Genomic DNA, 19456 nt, shown 5'->3' with positions numbered 1-19456 from the left:
GGACCAGTTGGGCTCCAGACTGACTTTTTCTCTTGAAATAGGCTGAACTATAGGATCTGAGACTTTCCAAGCTTTGCATGGCTTGGATCTGTGTCAGTGCTTTCAGCTCAGTCAGGTCTTTAGAGAGCAGGAGGTATGTTGTTTCTAAGAACATTGGCACACACCCCAAAAGTTAGAAATAGATATTTTGTCAGTAACATTAAGGAAAATTAGAAGCAACTGTATTCCTTTTCCTAAGAGCTTACTGTATAATCTTTCACAAACACATGTGAGAATAAAGAGAAACAATAACAGCTTTTAATCAGAATATTGTTTTATTTAATGTTTATTTGTGGAGGGAGGTGCCCTATTTTTTAAGTATTCCAATTATTTTATATTATAGCAGTTGAGCCAAAAATATTGCTATTTTAAATATTGAGATTTAAACTGGGTCTCTATTAATAGCACTGTTCCCTTACAGTGTTAACTTTGCATTTGCAGGGAGTTTGCTAGATTTCTTAAAAGACGGGGAAGGAAGAGCCTTGAAATTACCCAATTTAGTGGACATGGCAGCACAGGTATGTCTTCAGCATAGTATGCACTTTGCTACGTATGTTTTCCATCACATTTATATAAGACTTTAACTCATGCCTATTGTTTGTTGTGCTTCCAACAGGTTGCTGCAGGAATGGCTTATATTGAACGAATGAATTATATACACAGAGACCTGCGATCTGCAAATATCCTAGTGGGAAATGGTCTAATATGCAAGATTGCTGACTTTGGATTAGCAAGGTTGATTGAAGACAATGAATATACTGCAAGACAAGGTAGAAACAACACTAAACATCTTCTTTCCTGTGTTTTTTTCAAACAATTGGAAAAAAAATATTCTGGCATATTAATAGATTGCTTCAAGCTTAGCCACGTTTAGTTCGTAGTCCTGGAAGAGGCTGGGAGCCTTTCTGAGGCATGATAAAAGAGCACTGAAGAGAGGGAAAATGTCACTGCTTAACTGCAATCCCTCTGCCTAACTTAGACCCCTCTTCAACTGGAAAGATAATGGCTGCTATACCCTTAAGGGTTTCAGTGCATTAGGTGAGCATGAAAATGGTATCCTCAGAGTGCCATTAGAGTTGTCACCCAATATCATCTTCACAGGAAAGCCTAATAAAACTAAACATGGCATAACTAAAAAATCCCTAGGCAATGTCTTTTTCCCTATATACACTAAATATTGCTGCGTCATGCTTATTTTCCTTTGCCTCTAAATGACTTTAGAGCACAACTGTCCAACTTTGAAGCCCCCAAGGCTGCACACAGGCCATGCAAATTGGGCCACAGGCCACCAGCTACATGGACACTATCCCTCCATCCCCCAACCTCTCTGCATGCTTCAACCTCTCTGCATTTCATGGGTGCAAGTTCCCCCTTTCCCCCCACAGCCCCCGCAACATGCAGGCATGCATCATGACCAGGGTTCCTGGTTTTCCGTTTGCTTAGGAAAAATGTGGAATTTCTCCTTTAAAGGGGAAAAACATAAGAAACAGTGGGTTTCCCTTTGCAGGCTGGCTAAACTCCAGCCTGCAAGGGGCTGCTTTGGGCTGGGCAGGAGCGGGACACGGGGGGCACCATGTATATGTGCGTATGTACACATGCAGGGGCCACAACTCCATGCTGCTGCTGCTGTCACTACCGTGCCTCATGTTGGCAGCCATGACATGACACCCCCTCTTTGTATTTGGTAATCTTTTACTAGTTGTGTTTCATGGCACTCCCTCCAACGCTGGGTCCTGCCCACTGGGCCATAGAGCTCCTGCCCAGAGCTGGTCCGGCCCAGCTGCAGCCCCACTATGGACATGGAAATCTGGGAGGGCACGTCCCCGCCCCCCCAGCCCCAATGCATCATCTGTGCCCCTGCTTCCTCACACACTCACCCTATTCCCCATCCTCCTACCCCCTTCTTTGCACACTGGGGAGTTGGGGGTGGGTGACAGCGGATCAGGAGTGAGGGGCACTGGCAGGGCCAGGGAGCTGTGGCTTGGGAGTGAGGGGTACCAACAGGGCCAGGGGCCTGTGAGTCAGGAGTGAGGGCCATCAGCAGGGTTGGGGGAGCAGGGGACTGTGTATCAGAAGTGAGGGGCAGGGGCAGAGAACGGGCATATCAGGGCTGCTCGGCGCCAGAAACAGAAGCGGGGAGAGGACAGCTACAGATGGAGCCACGTTCTGGTGAGTGAAGGGGGTAGGGGGAGCTTTGAATTTTCCATGATAAAAAAAATGACAATCAAACACCAAAATATGTAAGCATTTGTGTCACATGGGTCTGATCCCCCATATGCAGCCTGCCTTAGAGTAACCCACTTTATTCAAGTATTCAGTCACTGATGAGAAAAATATTTCCTATTGCTATTTTTCCAATCTGAAAGCCATTTTCCATTGCCACACAGATTGCTGGGTGTGATCCACCTCTGCTATGCAGTACCCTTTTAGATAAGTTATGGCGATCTTTTTTAAGAGAGAAAAGTGCGTGTGTTCAGACTGAGCCACGACACACACTCTTTGTATTTGGTAATCCTTTACTGGTCATGTTTCATTTTTCAGATGTTAGTCCAAGTTTGCAAAGTCACAAGATGCAAAGTTGTTCATTCATTGGCAGTCAGTGTGGTAGTGCTTGCTCAATAAGTAGCAATAAATATCACTCCATCTGCATTTAAGTTGCAATAACCCATGGGCCTTTTGTTAAACCATAGTTTATGCCATCAGAGAGCCCATATTACTCCTTGCTGTTAAGAGATTTGATCTTAACCACATGGCCCTGTTTTAGTTGGGATTCTGGCTGTATTTTAACAAAGAGTTAGCATTTTCTGTTATACTCAAGCGGTCACAGAATGAACCAGAAAGTTTGTGTTTCAGTGAGAGCAAAAGCTGTCACACCATTCGTGTCCCTATGAATTTCTGTCAGCAGTGCTTACCGGCAGAGATATGGCACATTCTACATTTCACATTAGTGGGCAGCCTGCCCTCAGTTCCTTACTTAATGTTCTGATGTATTTGAGAAAGTTATGAGTGATCCCTTTACAGGGAGGGCCTAGTAGTCCTGTCTGGGCCCTTAAAGCATCTGTGATAAGTACAAAATGCAGAGAGTTTAACTAGTATTGATTTGAGTTTGAGGGCCAGAGTCACTTGGTGCATTCAGAAATGTCAGATTTATGGCACATCTCCAGAGCAACAGCAGAGGCTGTGCATTCTGGTACACAGGGTCCAGTCCTGCTTACCTTTTGCCTGTGTGAAGAGAGAGAGTTTTGCTGGAGAAAAGACAGCTGCGTTTAGCCCATAAGACAGTATAGGAAAAAACCACAGTGGGGTGGGGGGGGAAGGATTCTCTCCATGTTTTTTTTTCACTGACACTTTCTCTGTTCTTCTTGGAAAGCCCTCAGTGTATATTTTGACACAACTGGTTATTTGTTTTAGTAGACAAGTAGGTGACCTGTCTCTGGCAATATTTTCTTCTGAGCTCAGAATTCGTAGGAAATCCTGGGATGTTGAATATCGTTTCTGCCTTGCATCTCTTAGAAGAGTTTAACTTTTGTTGTGTAAGGAATCCTTGGAAACCCCAGTAGTATAACTAGGGGTGGACAAACCCTGGCTGCAAACGTGGGGGGGGGGCACCAGAGTCACTCCCACCCCACCCTCCTGGGGAGTCTGCACCCCAGCAACAGAAGCAGCCCTATGCAATGCCATGCCAGCAAACAAGTTTGCTGCAACGCTCATCCCCCTGGAGAACATCTGTCCAAACTGCATTGGACACTTTCTTTAAGAAAGCAGACAAGACTCCAGAAAAACCCACAGCCAAGACTCCTGAGGAGAACTCCAGCCATGCACCCTTCAAAAAGTCCAACCAAGAGCCCTTCAAAAAGTCCAGCAAAATCACCTCAACGAAGTCCTTCCAAATCAATAGGATTGCTATTTACAATATAAATACATGAATGTAGCTATATTACTCATCTATAATTGATCAAGTACAAAATTCTGGGGTATTTTTAATGAAAATAGAGTATTGGGCTTTGGTTCGGGAACCAACCCCCCATTTATAACATTGTTTCTTATGAGAAAATTGGTTCTGAGTTGTTTTCAGGAACCAATTGAGTTGTGAGTCCAAGGACTGCCTGTATAAATAAGACTCCTGGGCTTAAGACAAATGGCCAAAAAGCCCATGAACGATCACTGTAATCCTCCAAAGGGAGGCAGCTCCGGATTGCTCTGTTTATCTAGGCAGGTGCAGCCTCTGTGGCAAGTGTGAGACAGGAGCAAAAGACTGGCTGGGAACGCAGGGTTTTCCCATGTGGCAAGTGGAGCTGCAGACTAGTAGTTCCTGTTGGAGAAAGGAAGTGGTGGGCCATGCGAAATCTGAAGATTCAAGTGGCTTAGGTCACTCTCTCGTCTTCACTCTTCTTTCAGAGAACTAAGGTTGTTGGTTCTGTTGACTTCTGGGAGGAGGAGAGATTTCCTCCCACTGCCCCCAAAAGTGTCACTCTTGTATCCATGTAAATAGTCTGAAAGGAAACAGATGGAGCTGATATAAGCCCCGGCAGTTTGGAGTGTGGGATTCGTGGTCCAATATGAATCTCTGTCAACCTGGTGGTAGCATTTTATTGACCGTTTATTTTTCTTTTTGATTTAAGCAAAGAGCCCTGGCTGCTTGTGATTTATGTAAGATAAATAGGCAGTGGTTAGTAGGCTGCATCCACTATTTCCCAGCAGTCATCAGGAAGGAAACAGATGGTCACACCCCATTTGATTTAAAGGGTACAACTAAGAACAATCTCATACCCTTGAATGAAAGTCAGGGACTTCTTGTGGATGTTTGGCTACCTCTGTCTGTCTTTGCTAGCAAAAATAATTCTCGATTTTAGAATAAGTGAAATACCTGAGGAAAGAATAATATGGTAACATGATCCCCATCCTAAAGACTTTAGCCTTCTGTTTTTGCTACTTGCCACTGTGTTGCCTTTCCTTCAGAGTACAGGTCACGCTCTCTTCTACTCCTCCCTGATGGTCCGCAATGGCACCGCTTGGGTCAGCCTTGTGAGGCAAGCCCCAAAGCTCTCCGCCTCCCAGTGACCTCTTTTTCTCCTGCAGCCCAGTAAATCATGAGTCCTTAAGCCGCCTGCTACACAAGACTTCCCACCCTGACTTCTTGTCATTTCACTGATCCAGTTCAAATTATGTAAAGTCTTAGCTAAGCACATGGCATTTTTTGGAGACTGACTGCTTCAGAGAGCTGCTGGGGAGGAGCTGTTACTATTATAAGCTAGAGCAGCTGATACAAATTTAAAATTCCCTTTGTAAAACTTAGTGAGTTTATTTTGCAGTCCATGTTTTGGTTGCATATGCAGGCAGTACTTGTAATGCTACTCCAAAGCTGACCAAATAATATGCACGTTTCTGATGCCTTCCAGACCACTCAGAGCTATTTTTGTAGCTGTAGTATGCGTCTGTAAACTTGGGGATCATTTAATCATTTTTGTCCCCTGAATGCTTTTCGCTCTACTCTAGGAACTGGGTGGAGCTTTGTTTGTTGCTTTTTTTTAAATAAGCAAGGAGGTTTTTATCCTTTGTGTGCCTGATTTTCCACCTCATCAGACCTTTGTTCCTAACAGACTGTTGCAACATGGAACAGCCAGAGTTGGATTCCTGCTCGTAGTCGCTCCCTGGGCCAACAGGGAGGAAGAGGGGAGTGACTCATGTTGCTCAAGAACAAACTGTGGGTGAAATCACTAATGGCTTTCCAAGGAAATCCCATCCAGCTGAAGGGAAGGTTCCCAGGGCAAAGGGGGTGAAGGAGGATAAAGAGAAGGAAAGAGCATCTATGACCCAATTCCCAGGATGAAAACTGGGTGGAAGACGCTTGTTTTGCGTTGTGATATTTCACTGGGTTTGCAGTTTTGTGCTAGTTCTCACAACACACATCTATGGCAAAGATCCTCCCACACAGCAGCGCCTGCCCAAACAGACTTGTTTCCTGTTGCATACTTGCTTCAGCATTTTTTTATCTTTGTGGCTTTGCCTTTCCAGCCCCACAAGCTGCTCACTGCTGAACTAAATTCTCTAGTAGTTGACCTAATAGTTTCCATGGTTTATGGTCTTGGTATTTTTTAAAAGGTATGCCCCTAGAGATGTGTTTACTGACAAAAGGTAACGCATGACCTTGATTACTTGCAGTAGCAGCTTTAGCAACTGCATTACAGCAAGTACCACAGAGAGATGGAGCCGCTTTGTGTCAGGGACTCCAGCACTTTCTGATGTGTATAAGTTTAAATAAAAAATAAAGTAAAATAAAAGATAAACTCCCCCGGGAGTTCTGCACTGGGGTCACCAAATTTCCCTGCCCCACACTTCAGCTCCCCTCAGTCCAGGTCCTGCTTATGCCCATTATGAAACCAAATGGGGAGCAAAAGAGAGATTAGCTTGGGCATGCTGAAAAAATTCATTTGGAAGAGAACTGTAGTCTTAGGCCAGGTACAGACATTACAATTTTACCAGTATAAGTGATTGGAAACCAGCCTATATCCATAACAGAACAGAAGTTTGGCGCACACAGACTGCTTTAAAACTGGTGGAACTTGGCCTAAGATTTGTCCCCACCAAAGAGCAAATGTAGGTTGTTCACTGTGGATCTAAACTACGCTACTTACAGAAAACTGCATAACTTAGATGGATTCCACCTCAGACATTTTGAATACCTGTATCTAGCTTTGCTCAGACATTCAGAGGGCCTAGTAACCTTCCTGAGACTCTCTTCTTGCAGTCTGCCATAATGACATGCATGTATTACAAATTTGCTTTCTTACATGACCTCCACCAAGCTGAGTGCTTGAAGGGCATGTGGGAAGCAACAGAGTGAACCTAAAATTGCTGGTTTTGCACAGAAAAGATTCAAAAATCTATCTGAGCGGGGATAAAAGCAATCAGTTCAGACCTGAGCTGTGAGGGAAGACCATCTGTCCTGACCCAATATTTGTAGATTGCAATGGGCTTGTGTACAGCCAGTTTACAGACCTGTCAGTTTTTAATGAAGATGGTATCTACAATTCCAGGAAAAAACACTGAGTCACATTCCCCACTGGTGAGAGTCTGCATAGATTCACTGAATTAAGTGGAGATAAAGCAAAAGACACCTGCTGAGGATGTGGTCCACTGGGTTTATTAGTGTACTTGTCAGGAATATAGATTTGATCTGATGATCTGACTTTGTCATTTGTTCACAGCAAAAACACAGCAAGCTTAATAAGCTGTTGAGACCAGTGTGTTTCAGTGAGTTTCAATGACTGTGAGCTCCGTTACGGCTTGTAGTTCAATAGCTGCAGTGGGGATGGGGAAATAATGCCCATACAGCCAGGTCTTGAGGCATTCTGCTTGTGAAAGACAGAGACCAACATAGGGCTATGGGAGCATAGGGCATCTTTACATGTGCTCTGGGGTGGGGCTCTTTAATTAGAGTTGCTCTTGGGAGCTGCTCTAACTAAAGCACCCTCAGGTGTCTCATGTATTCAACATCTTGTGCTTCAAAATGGTGGCGGGGCACTTTAATTAAAGCTTGTTTGAGCTTTAGTTAAAGTACCCCTGCTGCCATTTAGAACATGGGGACACTAAATACACCTGACACTGAGACTCAATTAATTGAGTCTGCTGCAATGCATGCTAATTAGCATGCACTGGAGCAGGGAGCAGGCATGTATATAGTGCACATGTGTAATGCACTATACTACATATTGGGCATGTGTATAGTGCATACATGTATAGTGCACAAAGGAGTGCCTTCAGGAGAGACTTTTCAAAAGTGCCACAGGTGAGCCTCCAGCTCCAAGCACTAGAAGATACCTTGTAGGAACAATGCCTTACCTTTATCCCTTGCAAGCCACTGCCAGTCACCCTCCACCTTGGACTCAGAAGGGAATTATACATGATACAATATTTTGTTGCTGCAACTCTTTAACACATCTCTAAAATCAAGGACAACGTGTTACAAAAGCACAAAGGAAAAGCCTCTCACCATCACTGAGTACACTTGCTCTGAACAAAGCTAGGCACTGTTATGTGCCACACATCACTCCACACTATGGCACTGAACAGGAGATGCAAGCCTTGAAACTGCAGCAGTGCAACTGGTCCTCTTGATGCTCCCTCCTCCCCCACACCCACCCCTGGTTCCTCCTGCCCGTTAGTCAGTAATGGCCTCGGCGCTGAGCACTACCTCTGTCAGGGCATTCATCTGCCTGTGTACGTACAAAGCCAAGAGCACATGAGGCACGACTTCACTGCTGTCTGTTCTGCCACATCCCCACCCTCTCAATACCACATTCTCATGCATGGTAAACAGTATAAAAAGAAGGCGCAAAATCCACTATTTTCTTATTAACCTAAACATTTTTTTTTAATGTGCCAGAAAGGTTCCCCTAAAAAAATATGCCAAGTCATGTATAAATTTAGGCAGCAGTCACCGCTAGCAGTGTCCCCTGCCAACACAGGAGGTAGCTGTGGCAGTATCCATTTGTTCTCACTACTCTCTTCTGAATTCTTAGGAGGTTTTTTTCCTTCAAATCTTAGGAAAAGGTACACTAGTTAAAAAGCTATACAGGAAGGGTAGCCTCTTCCCTTACTGATTATCTTCCCATGGTGCTCTACTACCCAGCATCAATACTTCCCCAAGGGACCGCACTGCATTCAGTAAGAAACAGAAGGACGGAGAAGGAAATGACTAGGCAGCACAGAGGAGCTTGGAAGGATGTCCTTCCTCCAGTACTGTATGCCAATGATTCCCATCTTCGGATCCAAGCAGGAAATGCAAGAGAAGCAGTTGGCTCAGCTACTTAGTAAAGCTGGAAAAAGAATGCATCAAAGGAACTACATTTGTAAAATGTGTGGAATAAATAAATAACAAGTTCTCAGCCTTCTTGAGTATCATGGGCCAAAGTCTTCAGGCCTAAAGCAAGGCATCTATATGTCTGAGGGCATGGAGGGATATTGCTCCTGGCCCTCACAACACATGCTGGTCTTTGAGCAGTGTGGGACCATTTGAAGTAGTCATCTAACCATATACAAAATTCAAACCATAGCCTAACACTATCAATACTTTCTCCTGGGAGATGTGCAAGATTCATAGCCAGGGCCTTGCTGGTGATTAGGGAAGCCATTTTCTAGCCTCCCATTGCTGTAAGTGGTGCTTAGGAAGGGCCAGGACTCCAGACAGGAATTGTTGCTGGTGGCAGCCAGCAGGTATTTGTGGACACTAAAGCAAAGACAGGTTTTAAGGAGTGATTTTGATGAGAGTAAGAGAGTGACTTTGCAGATTTTGTGGCTTGTAGACACTGTCTGGTTCCTTGAGGAAAGGTCAGCCAAAATGTTCAAACCTGAATGCCTGAGACTGGGCTCCTTGAAACGTGTTTGCCCAGATAAATATGATGTGGTCTGAGCACTTACACATTCTTTAGTAGCAGAGGGGAGTTGCAGATACTTTGACAACCCAAGCATGTGCCTAAATAGTTTTAGGGACCAAGTTGTAGGCATCTGCAAACTGTAGGTGTGAAAGCGTTGAAGTGTCTCTCTCAATTTCAGCAGGAACGTCTCTGAGAAGCTAATACTGTGTTCTTAAATATACATTCATTTCTGAATCAATTCTGGTCTTGGGACTATTTCATTTTACTGTGGGAATAATTTTAATGTGCCTGATATTTTACTAAATAAGGGAATTTAAGCTTTACCTTGTTTACTTTGTACTCTGAGCTCTAGTCAGATTGCTTAGTACAGTAAAAATTGCAAGGTACTCATCATTGATGAAATGGCAGAACGCTGTTAGCAAACTACTGTAAACAGAGCAGTAAATTAACTACCTAGAAGTAATTTGTCCAAGTTGCAATTTTCACAATCCTTTTTAAAGGTAAAGAACTTTCATGGGAGGACACTAATAATTTTGCCTAAATCAGTATAATAATACCCACTTTTGCTCTGTGCATTAATAAAAGGCAGCAGGAAATGTCTGGATATCTTTACATATGAACCATGGTTAATTATGGCTGTCAGAGTCTTTTTTTTTTTTTTTTTAATGAAAAAGATACTTTAAAATATGTTTCTACAAAAATGGTAAATGATTGGAAAAGCAAATAAATCACTCCTTAAAGACTTGTTATCTTTCCACCATTGGCTTCTGCATGCTACAATGATGGACGAGCACATTAGAATTGCACGTAGTTACAGCACTACAGACGTTTCAATGCCAGGAACTTAAAAGGACATCGTGAAGTTATAAATTATAGGCCAAAATTCTACCTTGACACGACACTCCAAGCAGCTACGTTTGCTGCATTATTTTGAAATGGTTTTTTTATTTGCATGTCATAGAAAAACATTTTAATTGATTTTATTTTGAAACGTGTGTTCCCATGTTTGTTTCTGTTGACAGTTTGCTCATCCTGACCTGTGAGGTGGGGGTAGTGCATCTCATAAATTTCACTTCTGTTCCTTGATTCACTAACATTGTGTTGCAATGCTTGAGTTGTAGATGCCACAGGGAAATGTTAATTTCAAACATTTTGGCAGAGAACACGTAAAAAAGATTTTTATATTGGTTGTTCAAGCTTCTTTCTTGTATAAAACCGCATTTTTAGCTTACATTTCTGACAGTGTTTCCCTTGGACTCAGAGCAGCTTGCATGGAAGGATGTTGAAAGACAAGCACACCCCAAAGACTGCTCCTAAGCCTTCCCTGCTCTCCCACAAATCTTCCCCACCCTATTCCCAATTAATCATAAAATTACAGCTTTGACGATATTCCACTGAGTTATTTGAAAATATCTGAACACAATACTTGAACTATTGCAGCCCCCAGACTGTCCTGTGTTAACAGTGTACCAACACTGCTCACATCTTGAGTGTAACTCCTTTATTTCTTCCACTAGGTGCAAAGTTTCCCATCAAATGGACTGCACCAGAAGCAGCATTGTATGGAAGGTTCACAATAAAATCAGACGTATGGTCCTTTGGAATCCTACTGACGGAGCTCGTAACAAAAGGGAGAGTGCCATACCCAGGTAAGAAAAGCTACCAAGAATGCTAGCCTAAAGCCCAGCCTAGGAAGGTATGTGAGCACATGCATAACTTTAAGCATATGGGTAGTTCCATGGTGCATAAATGCTTTCCTAATCCAGAACCTTAGTGAGTCCTTGCCATTATAAAGGTGATATATGGGCAGTCAGTCTAACCTTCCTTTTTCCTGATTCCTTTTCATTAAGATCACTTTAACTGATTAACATTTTTCCCGTCAAAGTAATGAAGGCAACCCAGAAGTACTGCGCTGTAGAGAAACAACTCACATCAACATTGCATTCAATTTTTAAGATCTCAGTAAATTAAATACGAAGTGGATGTATCCCAGTTTATATGCATGTCTCTCTGATGATGCCTTAGGGCCTAATATTACCAAATCTCTCTGTAAATGCTTGTAAATCTCCAATCCTGGGAACAGAAATGGATGGAAGTCAAAGAAATTAATCACATAACGTGTAGGTCCCAACCTAAGACAGGTTCATAGATAGGTTAAATTTTCTGGGGCAGGGAAAGTAAAGGCCCCATTGCTTTTTGTTGAAACTCTGCCAACTGTCTTCTGACTTACATTAGGGATGGATGTGCATGTGCTGTCTCTCAGAGCTGTATGCTCTAGCACTGGCCCTTGTAGGAGAGAGGTGTTCATGTGCAGAGAAAACAGGAAGAAAACACTAGCCAGAGAATTTATCTTTATTTTTTAACATCAACATCTTTTGTGCGAATTGTGGAAGTGAATGCCTAGACTCCTAGCATAGTTTTAAATTAAGATCTATCCAAATAGTCCTTACTGTATGGCTAGATGTGCCAAAACTGACTGCTGGTGCTGGATCACTACTGAAAGGATGCTGTGACGTGAAGCATTAGTTTGTCCACAAAGTAATTAGTTTGTTGCACAAAGTTGCCACTTGGTGCAATTAGTCAGCGATCAAAGTAGTAGTCAGTGATGCACAACATTAACAAAGAGGTGCAACAGGCGGGTATTGTCTTGCGCCTTTCCAAAACACTCATTTAAACTCTGAAAATGAAGGGGGAAAAATAATTCAATTCTGCATTCAGATGGTCTGGACTCTGCTCACCTGGAGCTGGCAATAGCCAATGGGAACCATCTGCAAGTCCTCCAACTGCATTTGTTTTGTTAATGGTAGCTGTCCTGAATGGTAGACAGGCAGTTTGGCAGATCTGGTCAAACTAGGAGGTGATCAGGGAGGATCCTGTCCCACTGGACTCAATGAACTCCTTGGCCTGACCCTTTGCATATGGTCAAAGGAAAGAGATACTTGTCCCTTGAGCAGTACAGTATGCCTTGTTTCAGTTGTGCCACTTGTGTCAGGAGTAGTGTACAGGGGGTCCTCTTGCCCTCAGGGCTGTCAGCAGTGAGGTGGGAGATGAGAGTTGTTTCTGGGTTGAATGATGGCACCATTTGGTACAGGTGAAGAGGGATTAAAATCATAGAATCATAGAAGTAGGGTCGGAAGGGACCTTGTAGATCTTCAAGCCGAACTCCCACCTGGGTGGGAGAAAAAGACTGGACTCAATGAGTTCAGTCAGGTAGTCATCAAGCCTCTTCTTAAAGATCCCCAGGGTAGGAGCCAGCACCACTTCCCGAGGAAGTTGGTTCCAGCTCCTAGCCGCCCTAACTGTGAAGTAGTTCTTGTGGATGTCTAATCTAAACCTACTCTCTAATAATTTGTGTCCATTGTTCCTTGTCATGCCAGGGGGCGCTAGGGGAAACAGCGTCTCCCCTAAACCCTTCTGGTCCCCGCTAGTGAGTTTATAGACAGTCACCAGGTCCCCCCCTCAGCCTTCTCTTGTGAAGGTGAACAGGTTTAGGTCCCGCAGTCTTTCAATGTAGGGTCTGCCCTGTAGTCCCCGGATCATGCGGGTGGCCCTCCTCTGGACCCTTTCAGTGTTGTCCACATCCCTCCTGAAATGGGGCACACAGAACTGGACGCAGTACTCCAGCTGTGGTCTGACCAGCATCGCATAGAGGGGGAGGATCACCTCCCTGGCTCTACTTGAGATGAACCTGTGGATGCACAACAAGGTGTGGTTAGCCCTACCAACCGAGACCTCGCATTGTCGGCCCACATTCATCTTGGAGTCAGTAATGACTCCAAGATCCCTTTCTGCCTCCGTGCTCTCAAGAAGGGAGTTTCCCATTCTGTAAGTGCACTGCTGGTTTCTACTGCCTAAGTGCAGCACCCTGCAATTGTCAGTACTGAAACGCATCTTGTTTATGTCAGCCCACTCCTGTAGCCTATCCAGGTCTTGTTGCAGTCTTTCCCTCCCTACTAGCATGCTCACCTCACCCCAAATTTTGGTATCATCAGCGAATTTAAACAGGTTGCATTTCACCCCGTCGTCCAAATCGCTGATGAAGATGTTGAACAGCGCAGGCCCCAGGACTGAGCCCCGGGGGACTCCGCTGCCCACTTCCCCCCAGGTCAAATATGACCCGTCCACCACCACCCTCTGAGTACGACCCTTGAGCCAATCTGCAATCCATCTGACTGTGTAGGCATCAATGCCACAGTCGCCTAGTTTTTTAATGAGGATGGGGTGGGAGATGGTGTCAAAGGCCTTGCTGAAGTCTAGAAAGACTACGTCCACAGCAACACCTGCATCCATTGCCTTTGTGACCTGATCAGAAAAGGCAATCAGGTTGGTCTGACAAGACCTGCCCCTAATGAAACCCTGCTGGTTGCCCTTGAGCATCATCCCTGAAGCCGGCCCATCACAGATGTGCCCCTTGAGGATCTTCTCAAAGAGTTTCCCAAGGATAGAGGTAAGACTGATGGGCCTATAGTTGCCCGGGTCCTCCCTCTTCCCTTTTTTGAAGATGGGGACCACATTAGCTATCTTCCAGTCATCTGGCACCTGGCCCAAGCACCACGAGCACTCGTACAGCCATGCCAAGGGCCCTGCAATAACCCTAGCTAGCTCCCTCAATACCCTGGGATGGAGAGCATCTGGACCCGCTGACTTGAACACGTCCAGCCCCTCCAGAAGCTAACCCGGTCCTCCCCAACCTGAGGTCTGGAGGTATTCCCCTCGAGTCCATCTGGCATCCCAGCGGGAAAGTCCCGGTCCCTGCACAAGAAAACGGACATGAAGAATTGGTTAAAGAGTTCCGCTTTCTTCTCTGGCGCAACCACCAGATTGCCCAGCGTACCTTGCAGGGGCCCCACTTTACCCGGTGCCTTCTTCATCCTCCCTATGTATTTGAAAAAGGACTTTTTATTATCCTTGATCTTGGACGCTAGTCCTAGCTCTATGTCTGCCTTAGGTTTCCTGACAGCCCCCCTACAGGCCTGAGCAGAGGAGGTATACTCCTCTTTGGAGATGGCACCCCCCTCCCACTGGGTGTACGCCGCCTTTTTGGCAAGCAGGCATTCCCAGATGCCCTTCGTGAGCCAGGGGGGCTTCCGGGCACTCTTGTCCCCCTTGCTTCTTGTTGGGATGGACTTGCCCTGGGCCCTGAGTATCGTTTCCTTAAGGAATGACCACTTGCCCTGGACACTGAGTTCCCCTGCCCTCAAGGAGCCCAGCGCCTCCCCCACTAGTCTTCTCATCTTGTTGAAGTTGGCCCTCCTAAAGTCTAGGGCTACCGTCTTGCTGCAGGCCCTTGACACCCCATGCTGGATGGTGAATTCCAGCAAGCAATGATCACTATCGCCCAGGTGTTCAAGAACCTGGAGGCCCCTTACCAGTTCATCGCCTGTGGCCAGGACCAGGTCCAACAGGACATTTCCTCTGGTGGGACTGTGCACCTCCTGGATTAAGTGGAGGTCCTGTATCTCAGCTAGGAACCTCCTGGAACGGTCCATCCTGGCTGACTGTTCCTCCCAGCAGATGTCTGGGTAATTAAAATCAACCATGACAACTACATCCCTTGCCCTAAGTGCCTCTGCAAGTTGGCCCAAAAATTCCCGGTCCAGCTCCTCCCCTTGGTTGGGGGGTCTGTAGTAGACCCCCCACCGTCAAATCACTCTCCCCACAGTCCCCTTGAATCTTAACCCAGAGCACTTCAGCTTGCCCTTCCTCTGACCCCATTCTGCTGGCAGAGGATGTGTAGTGCTCCTTGACATAGAGTGCCACACCCCCACCTTTCCTTCCCTCTCTATCCTGCCTGTAAAGCCTATAGCCCCTAATACTAACTGCCCAGTCATGGGACGAATCCCACCACGTTTCTGTTAGCCCTATGATATCTGGGTTTGAACTAGCTATTCTGAGGGCGAGTTCCTCCTGTTTATTCCCCATACTGTGAGCATTGGTATATAGGCATTTAAGGCCTTGCAAGACTGTGTGTGCCACCCCCCATTTAGGGAGACTGTCTGGACCCCCATTTCTTACTTTAGCACTCCTTGCCTTTGTCACCTGCCCTGCTCGGATGCCCTTGTCTTCCTGCGGCCCCCTCCCCCAGCACAGGTACAGTTAAATAAACAGACTCTGCAGAACTCAGACTTCTGGAAGGGCATAAGATAGCACAGGGAAACCAGAACTCTTATGTTAGCACCATCCGTTGTCACCTGTTTTTTTAACAGAAAAAGAAATGTTGTTTGTGGGCTATTGTGATCACTTTGGGAGTTGTTGTCATGTAGGTTTGCAGCTAAGACTGCTGTGGCTCAGTAAAGATAGCAGATGCTGTGTGTGATTCACATGCACCCTCCTCCCTTGTACACTTGGTTATTATGAAATGGGGATTAGGGTCATACTCAGAAATGCTCAGTGTATTGAAATGCTCAGTGCTAACAGGACCTACAAGAGAAATCATAGACATGGTCTGTCCCCCAAGGTCTAGACAGTCATTATATGGTGGTTAAAGTGATATTAAACACGGAAGAAGACTACTGAATCTCTCCCCTTCTTCATTCTCCCTCAGTGCAACATGAAGTCCCTTTCATAGATTTCATAGACATTAGGGCTGGAAGGGACCTCGGGAGATCATCGAGTCCAGCCCCCTGCCCAAAGGGCAGGAAGTCAGCTGGGGTCATAGGATCCCAGCAAGATAAGCATCCAATTTACTCTTGAAGGTGTTCAATGTAGGTGCTTGAACCACCTCCGCTGGCAGACTGTTCCAGACCTTGGGGGCTCGGACAGTAAAGAAATTCTTCCTTATGTCCAGCCTGAAACGGTCTTGCAGGAGTTTGTGACCGTTCGACCTCGTCATCCCTTGGGGCGCTCTGGTGAACAGACGTTCCCCCAGATCCTGGTGGTCACCCCTGATAAACTTATAGGTGGCCATCAGATCACCCCTGAGCCTGCGCTTTTCCAGGCTAAAGAGTCCCATGGCTCTCAGCCTGTCATCGTCAGATCAGTATTCCTGACCTCTGATCATGCGCGTGGCTCTCCTCTGGACTCTCTCAAGCTTCTCCACATCCTTTTTGAATTGTGGAGCCCAAAACTGGACGCAGTACTCCAGCTGCGGCCTCACCAAGGCCGAGTACAAGGGGAGAATGATGTCCCGGGATTTGCTCGAGAAGCATCTATGGATGCACGCCAGCATTTTGGTCGCTTTACTAGCCGCAGCTTCGCATTGCAGGCTCATGTTCATCTTGTGGTCAATGATGACCCCCAAGTCTTTTTCTTCTGTAGTGCTAACCAACATAGCCCTGGCCAGTTTTCAGCTCAAATTCTCCTTCCCATCCCATTCCATGAAGATATTAACATTTTATCCATCAGCACATAAAATTTTACTTCTAGTTGCATGGATCTGTCACAGGCAATAGGGAGGATCACATACTTCCTTGGTTGCATAGCCCAAGCTATATACTAAACCAGGCCTTGCACCCCACACTGCTCCACCAGCCTCTGCTTCAGTTGGGGGTCCAGCCATGCCCTTGGCCCAACCTGGTCTGTTTCAGCTCCATGCCGGCCTTCCAGGTCCATGCAAAAAGGAGCTGTCAGTATTAAAAATAGGAGGGAGGAATGGTGTGTATCTTGGGAATTCTGGGCTCAAAAGTTCCTGCAGTTGGATCAGTAACTCTGCCCTGCGCCTCCCTTAGGTATCCAAATTTCAAGGCAGAACAAGCAAGCATGTGGATTTATAGCACTGAGAGGTTTCAGCCTTTAAATAGATTGCAGAGGGAGAGAATGACTCCTGCCCCTGGTCATGGTGCCATGAGGAGGGCTGGGAGAGTGGCTAGCACCTCTACGCAAGAACACGGGCCCCCAGATCCCAATTCATATGAGGGAACAAGGAAAGGGGCTTAGACCCCCTAGAGAAATGGTCCTCCAGAGAGCAGGGAGAAGCTCAGACACCCCTACATTCCAGGTCTCATAAGGAGTTTATAACTCCTGCCAAATCCTGTTGAATACACAAGGGCAAGGGGAGGGTTTCAGACAGCTCCAGAGGGACAGGACTGCCCCAGATCCCAACTCACCTAGGGGAGGAGAGCGTGGAGTTGATAGGAACCCACAGCCTGAATGCCAACGTGCTCTGCCCTGGCACCCTGATCAGTCATGGTAAGCATGTGGTTTTTAGAGTACCTCAAGAATCAACCTTTCCCTACAAAGGGGTTCTCAGGTTTAGCTGAGCTGGCATCCTCCTCTATAATGTCTTGCTTGTAAAATGGGTTACAGATCTGCCTCCAGACATGGATGCTCATTGTGGTCTGGAGTTCAAATAAAAAAGGAAAGTGCCCCTCACTTGTTAGAACAATTCCTGTGACTTGTTACACACCTCACACCCCCTAAATCTGGATGTGTACTCACACCCACAGGTCTGCCTCGATAGAGGCCTTGCCATTTTATAACCGCCTTCTGTCTAGGTAACAGGAGAGAGTGCAACATGGAGGAGACAAGAGAGGAAGGGGTGTGGCTGAGTGGCTGAATAGGAAATCTAGCATCCATTATCCCCACTCTTCAAACCATTTGTTGTCCAATTGCTCCATTTTGGGTGAAAGGACTGGGGTCTGTGAACAGGAAACCACAGTGGCAAAGGTTAGAGGGATGCCAGGGCTCAAAATTAAACCTTCCACCTCACCCCTAATAGTCCCTGCCAGCAGTAGCCTGACTTCTTAATAGCAGCTCTCTTCCTTTTATCCTTCAGCTTCTCCCTCAAGGGGCCTATTGGATGGCAAAATGTCTAACTTAGATATTGGTGCTCCCTTTAACCCTTTACAAGGCACTGGTTTGAAATAAGCCCTTTCAACAACATTTTTCATTAGCCCACAGGGGAAATAAAAGGGGGGAGGGAGGGAAGCAAAGCCAAAAATTAATGTGCCTGGTTTAGCTTGTTTTTAGTTTTACTGTTGCTTTTTTCCCCAATTCCCTGTTGGATCCTACTTTCAAACTGTTAAAAAAAGGGAGGCAGGAGGCTACGTTTCTTTGGCCGTTGTCCAGCAGGATTATGGTTTGAAATGTTCCTTATTGGGTAGCGCAGCCACACATTCCAGCTGCACTGAACAAGCACATCTGTCTTGCCTGCCCTGCTTTCTGGTGCTAAAACTGCATTCGACAAGTTAGTGCACATGTTGTCCCTTGAACAGATGTCCTCCCCAGTGTCCCCAAATCCTGGAGTTCCATGCAAGGGCTACTTTTGGTAAAAAGGAAAGCTCCATTTACAAAGGCTCTGGGCCCAATTGAGGATGTTAACCATGCTAATAACACTGTCTGTCTCTGTCTGTCTCACTCGCACTCTTCCCCGCCCCCACACCCAATTTAAGAAAGCCAGTATGAGAAAAGATGACACAAGTTGGCCACCAGCTCAAAGTGGTCAAAACTTTTCTTAAGAATATTCTCTAATGCCATAAGAATGTTCATGCTTCAGAAATGACAGCAGCATGAAGCATTTTTAAAAACACATTGTTTTCCTTCCCCCTTATGAAGTTAAGTGTTGGGCCTCTGGGAGATGTTCAGTTAAAGGCATGATGAGATCCCAAGAGTTATGCGTGTGCATGGCAGGAGGTGCAGGTGTGAGATTGGGGATCAGATCCTAGTCATACCTTATTGACGGTGCAGGGGGAGCCTGGGATTATGATTTTGGGCTCTCCCTGCACTGGCAGGTGGCAAACTGAAGGCCCCATGCTCCCATAGCTGGGAGTGCCAATCTGTTGAATGGAGATTTTTAAGGCTCTGATGGACTCCCACAGCTAGGAGTGCCAATCAGTAGGCCTGTGTGAATAGGGAACTATTCGATTTGGATTCAGATTCAGCCAATTCGGATGCTAGAGATTTGATTTGGCCGAATCACTTTGGAAGATTCAGAGCTGATTTGGAGATTCAGCCATAGAGTATAATGGGGAATCAATGAAATATCTATAATGTTGTTATTTTTTTGGCTGATTCGGATGAAACTTGTAGGGATGGTAGCCTCTGCTGAGAGCATGAAGCCTGCCAAGTTTCAAGATGATAGGTGCAGGGGTTTCTGGGAAACT

At 45.7% G+C, this 19456-nt stretch overlaps 1 protein-coding gene across 5 annotated transcripts in view; it reads left to right on the top strand.

The window, feature by feature from the left end:
* FYN (FYN proto-oncogene, Src family tyrosine kinase) overlaps positions 1 to 19456 on the top strand; it is a 209501-nt gene that overhangs the window by 171721 nt on the left and 18324 nt on the right. For all 5 annotated transcript variants that reach the window (XM_090038119.1, XM_090038110.1, XM_090038091.1 and 2 more), the window contains 3 exons: positions 481 to 557; positions 656 to 809; positions 10934 to 11065. In XM_090038119.1, coding sequence (XP_089894245.1) covers positions 481 to 557; positions 656 to 809; positions 10934 to 11065 — 363 coding nt within the window. The remainder of the gene's footprint in view (positions 1 to 480; positions 558 to 655; positions 810 to 10933; positions 11066 to 19456) is intronic.

This window comes from Crocodylus siamensis, chromosome 1 (assembly GCF_052110815.1).
Source record: "Crocodylus siamensis isolate JL-2025a chromosome 1, ASM5211081v1, whole genome shotgun sequence".
Lineage (NCBI taxonomy): Eukaryota > Metazoa > Chordata > Crocodylia > Crocodylidae > Crocodylus > Crocodylus siamensis.
This window is presented reverse-complemented; position numbering and strand designations above follow the sequence as displayed.